At 59.3% G+C, this 11,312-nt stretch overlaps 1 protein-coding gene across 1 annotated transcript in view; it reads left to right on the forward strand.

The window, feature by feature from the left end:
* Positions 1-9,346, forward strand: part of ANO8 (anoctamin 8) — a 29,391-nt gene extending 20,045 nt beyond the window's left edge. Inside the window, exons 11-18 of the mRNA XM_030540786.1 lie at positions 679-734; positions 1,269-1,343; positions 1,719-1,862; positions 2,621-3,334; positions 3,634-3,825; positions 5,316-5,447; positions 5,909-6,019; positions 6,444-9,346. Coding sequence (XP_030396646.1) covers positions 679-734; positions 1,269-1,343; positions 1,719-1,862; positions 2,621-3,334; positions 3,634-3,825; positions 5,316-5,447; positions 5,909-6,019; positions 6,444-7,124 — 2,105 coding nt within the window. The 3' untranslated portion in view covers positions 7,125-9,346. The remainder of the gene's footprint in view (positions 1-678; positions 735-1,268; positions 1,344-1,718; positions 1,863-2,620; positions 3,335-3,633; positions 3,826-5,315; positions 5,448-5,908; positions 6,020-6,443) is intronic.
* Positions 9,347-11,312: the final 1,966 nt, after the last annotated feature.

Here is an 11,312-nt window from a genome sequence, read left to right on the forward strand (position 1 = left end):
TTTACCTCCTGGATCTCTCCTTGGAGCATTCAGCATCCTCTGCCCCTCTGTGCGCTTCCCACAGCGAGTCTGCCCAGGCGGGGTCCTGGGGAAGCCACAGGGTCCTGCACCCCCAATTCGCAGTCAGACGTGACTCTCAGCCAGCCAGTAAAACAGAGGTTTAGTAGATGACAGGAACACGGTTTAAAACAGAGCTTGTAGGTACAGAGAACTGGACCCCTCGTCCGGGTCCATTCTGGGGCCCAGTGAGCCAGACCCCCACATCTGCCCTCACTCTTTGTCCCCAGCCAGCTCCAAACTGCCAACCCCCTCCAGCCTCTCCTTCTCTGCTGTTTGTTTCCCGGGCCAGGTGGTCACGTGACCTCCTTGTTCTCCCCTACCTTTAGCATCCCCTTGCAGGGGGGAAGGGCCAGGCCATTAGTTGCCAGGAGACAGAGGGTCAGCCAGAAACTGAGGCACCCACACAGTATTCAGAGGAAACATTAAGAACAGTCCCACTTCATCAGAGGCCTCGGGTATCCCAGTTCTCACCGGGGCATGTGCATCCCTGAGGTCAGCGCTTGGGCCCAACGGAGCGCGGCTGGAGCCGGGCACTGAGAGGTCTGGTTACTTCTCCTCGGGGCCCTGACTCACCTCCCACCCCACCCCCTGGCCTGAGTCTCTCTGTTCTCGTTCCAGAAAACTACCGGCTGCAGAGTGCCTATGAGAAACACCTCATCATTAAAATCGTCCTGGTAAGCTAGAGTGGGGTTGCTGCCGAGGAGGAGAGGGTGCCCTTGCTGAGAGCAGCCGCAGCGGTGCATGGTGGCTACCGCAAGGAGCCGATCAGCAGCCGCGGCCGGCGGGAGAATCCTTCAACCCAGGTGACCCTAGCTCCGTGCAGCCACCACACCGCCCCCTGCTGGTTGGCAGCAGTGACAGTACCAGCCTGTGGCTTTCTGAGAGCGAGGGGAGCCTCCCTTTAGCTCTGGCTGCGCACACCCAGTTTGTCATGCTGAAGGGCCCTGGCTCAACCCTGGCTGCTGACCACTGTCCCCCAGGACCCCCCGCGCCAGAATCCCAGCAAGCCGGAGAGACTCCTGCTGGTCACAACCACGCTGGAGGATTAAGAACAAGCTGGGATTCTAGGGCCTGCTTGGGACTTCAAGCTGCCCCCAGGCCTTTTGGGCATGAGTCAGATGTGGGGTGGGCTGGAGGCCCCGAAGCCCAATCCTGAGGAGGGCTTGACTTGCTGTTTCACACTGACCCTCCCTCTCTCTCCCTGGCAGTTTCAGTTTGTAAATTCATACCTAAGTCTTTTCTACATCGGTTTCTACCTCAAAGACATGGAGCGGCTGAAAGAGGTAAGGGATGTCTCCTCCCCGGGAGCCTGTGCTGGGCTGGGGAGGGGAGGGCGGGGTCCCTGCGGAGGTAAATCCATCCGGACTCTCAGCTCGGTCCCAGGCACCCAGCATGGCCCCCTCTGCTGGCACCCAGGGCTTGCGCACCCACAGCCCCCTGTCGCCTTCAGACAGAGCTGTGGATGCTGCTCAGACCCACGGCGTCTCAAGTCGGGCCCCCCGAATCACCGGCCCCTTAGGAAGAGAGGCCGAAACTTTCCATTGGCTCCTGCTCCCATCCGCATGCCGGGCCGCCCTAAGCCCTGCCTTGATTTGGGGTCTCAGTTGATTTCTCCTTTTCGTTGTCTCTCTCTCTGTGTTCGTCTGTCCCTTCCGCAGCTCCTGCTCATCTTCTCTCTCTCCCAAAGCCTCGTGCGTCAGCTCAGAGACGCTATCCTTCCCTTCATCACCCTTCAGCTCCACCTCTTTCTCATCTCCTTTAAGGGCCTCCTGAGCTTTGGCTGGAGCCTGGCAGTATCCAAAGTAGGAGGGGTGGTGGGCAGGGGCAGGCTGTGCAGGCCACCCACTGGCAGATTCATCCCACGCCATGGAAAGTTCGGCCGCGTGGGTCAGCCCAGCTGGCTGGACAGTCTGACCGTCCGCCCGGGGAACAGCTGCGGGACCGTTCCGGTCTCACTGGGCGCAGGGGAGCCTTTGAAAGCAAAGGAGCAATAACACGGGGCTGGGGGGTGAGATATGGGCCTTTCCCTTTTAGGGGGCACCAGCTCTGGCCCCAGGGCTGGGGGACTGGCTGGCTCAAGGGGGCAGGAAATGGGACATGGGGCCTTTCACTCAGGGCAGTTGTTTTGCAAGTGACAGGGAAGGAGGCTCCATGTCTTTTGCCTCAAGGGTCCCAGTTGTAATTACACCCACCGGCAGCAGACCGAAATTTGCCGTCCTGTGCCGGCTGGTTGGGGGGTCTGGTGTGATGAGTTTGGCGCATCTCAGCTGCCAGCTGAAATTAACCCCTCCCCATCCCAGCAGCCTCAGCGGGGAGGCTGATCAACATCATATGATCAACTGCCACCCTGTGGGCCGCTTTCACCCCAACTGTGGTGGGGTTGCTGAGCCCAGTGTGCACCCCCCGATCGCCCCCCCCCCCTTGTCTCCGGGGTGGGGTAAGCCTCTGTAAAGTGGCTGCTTGAGGCCAGCCTTGGGCGGTGCCGGCAGGATGGAGACAGGCAGGGGAGCGGGTTCCCCAGATGTGACCCGCCTTCCCGGCACATCTGTCCCCTCCCCAGATGCTGGCCACGCTGCTCATCACCCGCCAGTTCTTGCAGAACATCAAGGAGGTCTCCCAGCCCCATCTCTACCGCAAGATCCAGCGGGGCGACCTGAGCTTGCAGAATATCCGCGACATCTCCCACACCATCTTCCGCCTGCTCGCCCAGAGATACACGGCGCCCAGGCCGGGCCCTGAGCCCCGGCCTGCAGAGCAGCCGGCCAGGCTGGGCCCCGAGCCTGAGGGGGCAGGCAAGGGACCCCAGGGGGAGAAGTGCCTCAACGGGGGTTGTGGCGTCCCCGAGGAGGAGGAGAAGCAGGAGTCGGACTCGGAGGACGAGAGCGTCCTGGACTGCGGGCTCAAGCTGAAGAAGGTGAGCTTCATCGAGCGGGCCGAGCGCCGGGGCCGGGAGCTGGGTGCCATGGAGGACGCCAGCTTCCTGGAGGAGGGCAGCCCCACCATGGTGGAAAAAGGCATGGACCCTGCTTCCGTCTTCGAGCTAGCTGAGGACGAGGAGGAGAGCGACGGGCCCTCTGGCAGCCCCCTCCCAGAAGCCAAGGAGCTGGCGGTGACCCTGCGGGCCCGGCGGGGCCGGGTGGCCGAGAGCCAGGAGGAAGAGGAGGAGGAGGAGGGCAGGAAGCGGAACCGGGCTTCCTGGATTGACCCACCGGAGGAGAACTACTCCCCCCACCTCACCCAGGCCGAGGTGGAGAGCTGCATGAAGAAGTACGAGGTGAGGGGCTGCTGAGAGCGGGGAGCCCCGTGCACTGACCTCTTGCCCCGGGGGGGTCCATTTGAATCCTGCCTCAAGCAACAGGCAAGAGGAGTCTCAGTAATTGCCCAGAGTGCCCACGTCACAAAGCGCCCCTGGATCCACCTTGCTTGGTGTTCTCAGAGCCGGGGCGGGGCAGGATTGAGGGGCATTGGCAGAGTTCGGGGTTGGTGTGGGGGGGGCTGGAATTGCAGGGGGAACTGTGGGTCGGGATCATAGGGCATCAGGGACTCGCACCAGCATGACTTGTCTCCCGCCAGGACACGTTCCAGGATTACCAGGAGATGTTCATCCAGTTTGGCTATGTCGTTCTCTTCTCCTCCGCCTTCCCCCTGGCCGCCCTGTGCGCCCTCATCAACAACATCATCGAGATCCACAGCGATGCCTTCAAGCTGTGCACCGGCCTGCAGCGCCCCTTCGGCCAGAGGGTGGAGAGCATCGGGCAGTGGCAGGTAGGGAGCGGCTGGGCTGGTGGCCTGCTTTGTGCTGCCAGGGGACTAGCCTGGCACAGGGGATCCCTGCAGGGCACAGAGGTGGCATGGCCAGGCACCCAGTCCTGAGGATCTGTTACCCTTGGGAAGCAGAAGAGGAGCCAGGGTCTATATGATGCAGCAGGAGCCAGGAGGCTCCCCCCCAGTACCCTAGGCATCCTCCGCGTTCACCTCCCTAGTCTCCCTGGCTCTTTCAGACGGATACAGAACCGCGCTTTCCCCAGCGCTGTGCTGTGCTCCACCCCAGAAGTGGCTGCTTGTCTCCGGCAGGAGAAACAACCATGTATTCTCTGTCAAGAGCTGTATGGCAGGAAACATGAGTTACTGTTTGTTAAGGTTTCGGCACAGGCCTTGCCATCCCAGAGTGTCCCTCGGGGACAATCCTGGCCTTGCAGCCTTTTTGCTTTGCTCTCTTCCTCAGGCTCCTGGTGTCTGGGGTGGCGACTTGACTCTCCAGATGGGTCGCTCTATGCTCTCGCCCCAAGCCGGGGCCAAAAGACTCTTCAGCCCTGCTGGGCTCAGCCTTCAGCCCCGTTCTTCACCAGCAGGCCCCAGCAACGGCCTGTCCTACTGTCCAGCTGCTGGCTCCTGGGCGCCAATCATCCCCACCATCCAGGCCAGGTCTGCCGTCCTAGCTAGGGCCTCTGGCAGATGGAAATGATCAGACAGTGTGCAGCCCAAGCCAGGCTCTCAGCCCCCACCTCACCCCCAGTGCTGGGCTGTCTTCCTCTTAAAACCAACGCCCCCACACAGGCGTAGTGGGTGAGGCTCATCGACCAGAGTTGGCTGGCCCCAGCTTGCTGGCCCTTAAGGGGTCAGGCTGCCCTGTTACATCTGATTCTATCCAATGACAGGCAGATAGGGGGACAGCTCAGCCTATCCCATAGGGCTGGAGCAAAGAGATGCTGAGTGGAATCAAAAAGGCCCCAACTGATGACAACTGAAATGAGGAAGCACTTGTTCAACCTGTGGAACTCACGGCCACAGGATGTTACTGGGACAAATACCTCAACGGGAGGAGAGAGTGCTGATTTAAGGATTTCACGGGCAGTGGCACAAGCTGCGTGCCCCTGCTCCAGGGGACAAGCTGGGGAGCTATTGCCACGTTCGGTGCGGCTCAGAGATCTCGCGCCTTCCCCTTCAGCATCCGCAGGGACCATTCAAGACACCCTCGGCAAAAGTTCAGTGTGTCTCCTGCGTTGTCTTAGGCCTAGGGCCGCAGATTTGGCTCGACTATTCCGCAATCGTGACAGAGGGGCGGCCAGGCCAAATCTGAGTCAGTGACATTGTGACCTGGTACACAGGATCCTATGGCCACTCAGATTTGGCCCGGATGTCCCTCCAGGAGAGGGGCTTGGCGAGATAGGCAGGGTTCCCAGCTCAGCGCAAGAGCCGGCCCGCAGGTGGCAGGTGTGAGTGGCGCGTCTCATCCCAGGGTGTTTGTCTTGCAGAAAGTGATGGAGGCCATGGGCGTCCTGGCCATCGTGGTGAACTGCTACCTGATCGGTCAGTGCGGGCAGCTGCAGCGGCTCTTCCCATGGCTCAGCCCGGAGGGAGCCATCATCTCCGTGGTGGTGCTGGAGGTATGGAAGTGCTAGCAGGGCTGAGGTTTGTTATTGTAGAGTCTTCTGTGAGTGCTGGGGCTGTGCATGTGGTTTGTTATTGCATGGTCTCTGGTTAGAGCTGGAGCGATGCATTTGCTTTGTTGTTGTAGGGTCTCTTGTTGGAGCTGGGACTGTGTATGCTGCTTTGTTATTGTAGGATCTGTCACTGGACCTGGAGTGGTGCATATGCTTTGTTATCGTAGGGTCTCTCCTTGGAGCGGGGCTGCTGCTGTTTGCTTAGCACAGACCGGAACAGCATTTGCCTGGGAGGGGCAGCTCAATAGAACTGCTCCGGGTTGGAATCAGAGGGCGAGGAACCCAGAGGGCCGGTTAGATTTCGGGCTTCTAGCCCCATGCTGTTTCTAAAGCAGCTGTGCAGTGTCCTCCGCTGGCACAGCCAAGACCCTCCCCACAGCTTTCTGCCTGTCTTCTCCCCACAGCACTTTGCCCTGCTCCTGAAGTACCTCATCCAGGTCGCTATCCCTGACATCCCAGCCTGGGTGGCAGAGGAGATGGCAAAGCTGGAGTATCAGCGCAGGGAGGCCTTCAAGGTGAGTCCGGATCCCCGGGGTCGAGCATCCGCAGCTCAAACATCCCAGCTGCCCCAGCTGGGCATGCGGCGCAAGCCTGGGGGGTGTCTCAGCCTAGACGTCATGTCCCCAACCCCTCCCCTGTCCCCTTGCTGGTCGTCTCAGCGGAGACGCCAGGGGTGGGGTGGATCATGCACAGTCACTGGTCTGCCCTTTGGCTGCTGGTCTGGGGTGATGCACGTCAAGGAGCAGTGTGGGGGTTGCCCTCCCTGCCACGGCCCCTCTTCTGCAGAGTCACCCTGCCGTGCTCACGTGCCCAGGGCTGGAGGCACCGAAACCCCAGGGGAGAGGAACCTGGAGCTGCGCCGTGACGAGCAGGAGGCTCCCCAAACCCCCGGACGTCCCATGTCCCTGCCACTAACCAGCTGCTCCCCCCACCCCCCAGAAACACGAGCGGCAGGCGCAGCACCACTACCAGCAGCAGCAGCGGCGCAAGCGGGAGGAGGAAGAACGGCAGCGGCAAGCCGAGTACCACGCCCGCAAGGAGCGGGAGACCAGCCGGGACGAGGGGAAGCCCGAGGCTGCCGGGCAGGACCCCGGCCACGAGAAGAGCCAGGCCAAAATTAAAGGGCCCAGCGGCTCATCCCACAGCTCTGAGAAGCCCAAGAGGCCCAGCTCTCTGCTGGCCACCAACAATGTCATGAAACTGAAGCAGATCATCCCGCTGCAGAGCAAGTTCCTGTCGGGGGGCAGCGCCGGGACAGCCAGCACCGCCACGGCCCAGTCCCCGACCGGCAGCGAAAACAAACTGCCCGGCTTCCTGAGCTTCAAATTCCTGAAGTCGCCGGAGACTAAGAGGGACGGGGGCACGGAGAAGGTCCAGTCACCCACCAAACCATTCAACCCGGGCAAACTGTTCAACTTTGGCAAGTCCGAGGGGGCTGGGGGAGGCGGGGCCAGCGGCAACGGCACTACCGCCTCCCCGCCGCAGCGGCCCGGCCCATCCTCCGAGGGTGGTGAGAAGCAGCCGCCCAGCAAAGCCCACCTCAACGGGTTGGTGGACAAGGGTGGCATGGAGGAGGGTGAGCTCAGAGCCGAGGAGGAGAGCACAGACCATAAACTCTAACTGGGCGGACGGCGGGCAAAGGAGCCACGGATCCCGGGTCTGTTCTTCAAGCAGAATTAGGACGTGCCCAGCCTGGCGTGGGGCTCTTAGGACACCTGCTCCCCCCTGCGCCATCAGGAGAGTGGAGGTGGGTGCGGAACGTGAGCGGTGACCGTCCCATCCGCCGCAGCACAGGAAAGCAGAGCTCGGCGCCTTGGGCCTTGAGACACCAGCTTTGGTGACGAGATCAGTGGCCTCAACTCAGTGCCAAGAGGCAGTTCAGCATCCTGCAGGAGTGGAATCGGTGGGGGCAGGAAGGCAGGGTTGAGGGGCATCGCCAGAGCCCAGGACTGGAAAACTAGCCGGGGGGGCTGAACGTTGGGGGATAGAACTGCGTTGCAGAGGGGGTCCATGACACACAAGTCCGGTGACTTGACAGAGCAGTGCCTGTTGAATATTGTGGGGGAGTAGCAGGGGGCTTGGGTTGGGAGCGAGGGGCATTGGTAGAGCTCCGTGTGTGCAGGGGGAAGTTGGGGCTAGGACAGCTGGCGGGGCTGGGGGTCATGCCTGAGGGGCAGCAGCAGGACCACAGGTGGATTTTCCCCCTTGAGCACGGGGGGTTTTCTCCCTGTCTCCTAGCTGAGTCGGGACCCGCTGGGGCCCTGTGCTCTGCGCACAAAGGGCTTGGGGGGCGGGATGTGTGTGTGTGTATGGGTGCTGTATGTGCATGTTCCCCAAGTGCTCCCTGTGGGAAATCTGCCCTAATGCAGCACCCAGAGCCAGGCACAGAAGCTGGCAGTGCAACCAGGGACAGCCTGAGCTTAAAGCTGGAGGGGTGAGTCAGATGGGGCTGGGTAAGCAGAGGCAGCAGCAGCCCACAGCGGCCTTGCGCTCAGGAGCTCAGCTGGGGTGTGCTCAGAAGTCCTTTCCCTGGTGTCCCAGGGTGAGTCAGGCTCCCAGGAAGGACTCTCCAAAGCTCCCTTGGCTATGCCCTCTTGCTGAGCCCCTGGCATCCCCTGCACCGGGTTCCCTTTCCTGCCAGCTTTGTCCCTGACTGCAGGCATTTGGGCTGGTGTTGCTACTGCAAACACACACCAGAAGGGGGCGCTCCCTGCCTGCATCCTCATAGGGCTCAGCCTTTGCTGCCACAGCTGCCCCAACCCCTGAATCTGACCCCCTGTGCTCAGGTCATCCTCAACCCCTGCTACATGGCGCCAACGTTGCCATGACGGCCAGCTTGTGTGAAGGGTGGGTCAAGTGTCCAGTGCCCCAGGCAACAGCTGGCGATGGACTGGATGAACTAATGGGCTTTTCGGATCCCTAAAGTCCAGGGTGGCATGAATGGGGTTGGCATCACACCCGCATGATTCGAGTGGCAGCCATCCATCAGCCGGGGGATGGGGATCTAGCTCATGGGCCACCCTTGTCAAAGTCTCTAGTCCCTTTGGCCCAGCTGGCTCAGTTCTCCAAGACCAGGCCGGAGCCACCAATCCTGCTGGGGCTGGCAAGGAGTCACGAGCATCCCAGCCAGGGGAGCACGGTGGGAGGAACAGAGTGGGCGAGCCCAGGAATGAGGGGATGGGGGCACCGGCCTACAGGGGCGATGTGGAGGCAGAGATCAGGAGGAAGGGGAGTTGGGTCACTCCTGAATCACTCACCCCTGCGGTATCATCAGGCGGCAGCTGGCAGAATCCCATCTGCACTGGATGCAGAGAGGAAACTCGCCCCTGTTCCAGCTCACCGCCCCCAGAGCTTCCTCCCAACTCTGCAGCCTCGGAATGATGTGATTTTTCCAGTGCCAGGACATCTTTCTGCTTGAAGAACAGACCGAGGGGTGGGGCAGCGAATTTCAGCCACATAAGTTCCATGCATGGTCGACATTTCTTGCACTAACCCCCTCCACCAACCTAACAGACTCTATTCCGTTCTTCTTTAGACAGCTTAAAAGGCGGAGGCAGAATCTGGGAGCTGCTGCATCCCCAGGGTCTGGAAAATGTTGAGCTTTACAGTTTCCAGAACAAAGAGCGAGCTGTAGTTATTTCTTCAGATTTCCATTGGCAGGGAAGACGGGTATCCAGCCCTCAGTGACTTTGGAAGAACTGGGACATTCCCCCTCTCCCCGATAAGGAGCTTGCACATAAACATCTTGGCAGACTGGGGAAAGAATCTGCTCAAGGTGGGGGGCTCAGTGGGGTGGGGAAGGATAAATAACCAATGTTCTTAGCAACCAAATAATTGCAGGGTCTGTGGAATTTGGGGTGGGCGGGAGGGATTGTCTTCACTTCAGCAGCGGGGAAGTTTTTACCATAATTAGTTTATAGTTTTAGCTAGTGCTTTAAAGACTGAATCTCAGAGGGTGGTTCCAAGGTCTGCAGATCACCCAGCGTTTCAGCAACACTAGGATTAGCAACTGAGCTTTCGGTCTGCTACAGCTAGCCCCCTACATTGACAGGTCAGTGGCTGATCCACCTCTCTGCTTGTGGCTGGCTTAGCTTTGTGATATAGTTTTGGACGGGGACGGAGGAATCTTTGAATATTTACCATAGGGATGCTGTATGAGGAGGAAGGAACTGGAGAGTCGGCAGGGCAGGAAAGGAACTGCCAAAGACGCAAAGCGTCTATAGGACCATCCCGCCGGGTGGTGGCAAGGGACAGCATCCACCAGGCTGAGTCTGGGGACTGATAGGCAGGTTTACTCTTGGACGTTTTGGTTTAACTCTTTTTAAAGATGTCAGTGGTCCCTCTGCTGCTTTATCATAGGAAGGAGACAAGGCCAGAACCTCTAGAAATGTTGTCCCTGCCCAATGCATGCCCACAGCAAGCTGTGTCCTGTGACGCACACTGACACGTGAATCACTAGACGCGCAGAGCATCTGGAACTAACATTTCTGGAAGGGGACATGCCCACAACGTCCTGAGTAGAGAGATGGGGCTTGGCTGGCCCAATCTCTGACATCCAATCTTTAGCGTACAAGTGGGGTTTGAAAGCAGCCAGTCTCCCCAAGAGGAAGGGACCTGGAATTCTCGGAGCGGGTCCTCCAATGGCTTATTTGCAGCTCCATCTTCTGCGACTAGCCCAGTACTGTGACATTCCAGGCCTGGGGACACCAAGAGATATTTCCCAGGCCCGGAGTCTTAGGAAACAACAGTTGCTTTTTTTTTATTCTCTCTCCACAAAAAATGGTGTTTCTGTCTTATAACCAAGCCATTCTGTAGCAGCAATAAAATAGGCCAAGGTGTGTTGATCTAACCGGAGCCAGAGAGATGTAACACAGGCTGGGGTGGTGAAACTTTCCAGCGAGGGCTCAGCCCTCTCTCACCTTCCACTGTCTAATGGACAAGAAGGGAGAGAATCCGTGTGTAGAAAATACCTTGCTACCAGCCACAAAGGATAGGCAGGGTGCGGAGGCAACGGCTGGTGAAACTGCTACGATTACCTGCCGTTACTCAGTTTGCTTGGTCACATGGTGAATGGATCTTTAATACAGCTGCATGGGGGCCTAATGTTTCCTTAAATGCAGGTAACCCTGGTATCTCCTCTTTGCAAGATCAGACAGGGCTGAGTCATGCTGCTCGGAGCCTCGAAAAGCCTTATGGACATAAAGTCTGGGGCAGAGTTATCTGAAGAACAGGGAGGGGAATCCCCTCCAGTTATGTGCCTGGATTTCCCTTCCTCAGAGATCTGCCAAGAACCTTCTGATCTCTCCCCTGCCCTCTTCGCAGCCTTGATCATAGCCATTCTCTTCTCGCTGAGATGGACTAGAAGGGGCCTCTCTCGGGGCAGTTATTATTGAGCAACTCAGCATCTCTCTCGCGCCCCCCGGCCATTGAGTGCACTGCTTTGTAGCATGTCAGCCCAGGGACTTGGGGCTGCTAGGCTCCCTGGCTTCGTGTCAGCAGACACATCCTGGGTCCTATGATAGATGGCAGGAGCTGTGACTGTATCAAACTGTGGTGTTTTGGGGTGAGGGGTGGATACAGGGTCACCTGAAGAAAAATCGGGACAATCCCAGAAAGAGCAGGAAGAATGGGAACTCGGGATTCCAGGGGGCCAAGCGGCCGTGGAGACTGGGCATCAGAAATCCAGCGGGTGCTGGGAACAGCTGCTGTATCAACTCCTCCTGGCTGCCAGAGGCAAGGGCAGTACCTGCTCTGCAGACAGTAAGTCGGCCTATCTACCTCTCCCCTTTCAGCTGCCATGGAGCAGCA

The sequence above is a fragment of the Gopherus evgoodei genome, chromosome 22 (genome assembly GCF_007399415.2).
Source record: "Gopherus evgoodei ecotype Sinaloan lineage chromosome 22, rGopEvg1_v1.p, whole genome shotgun sequence".
In the NCBI taxonomy this organism is placed as follows: Eukaryota; Metazoa; Chordata; order Testudines; family Testudinidae; genus Gopherus; species Gopherus evgoodei.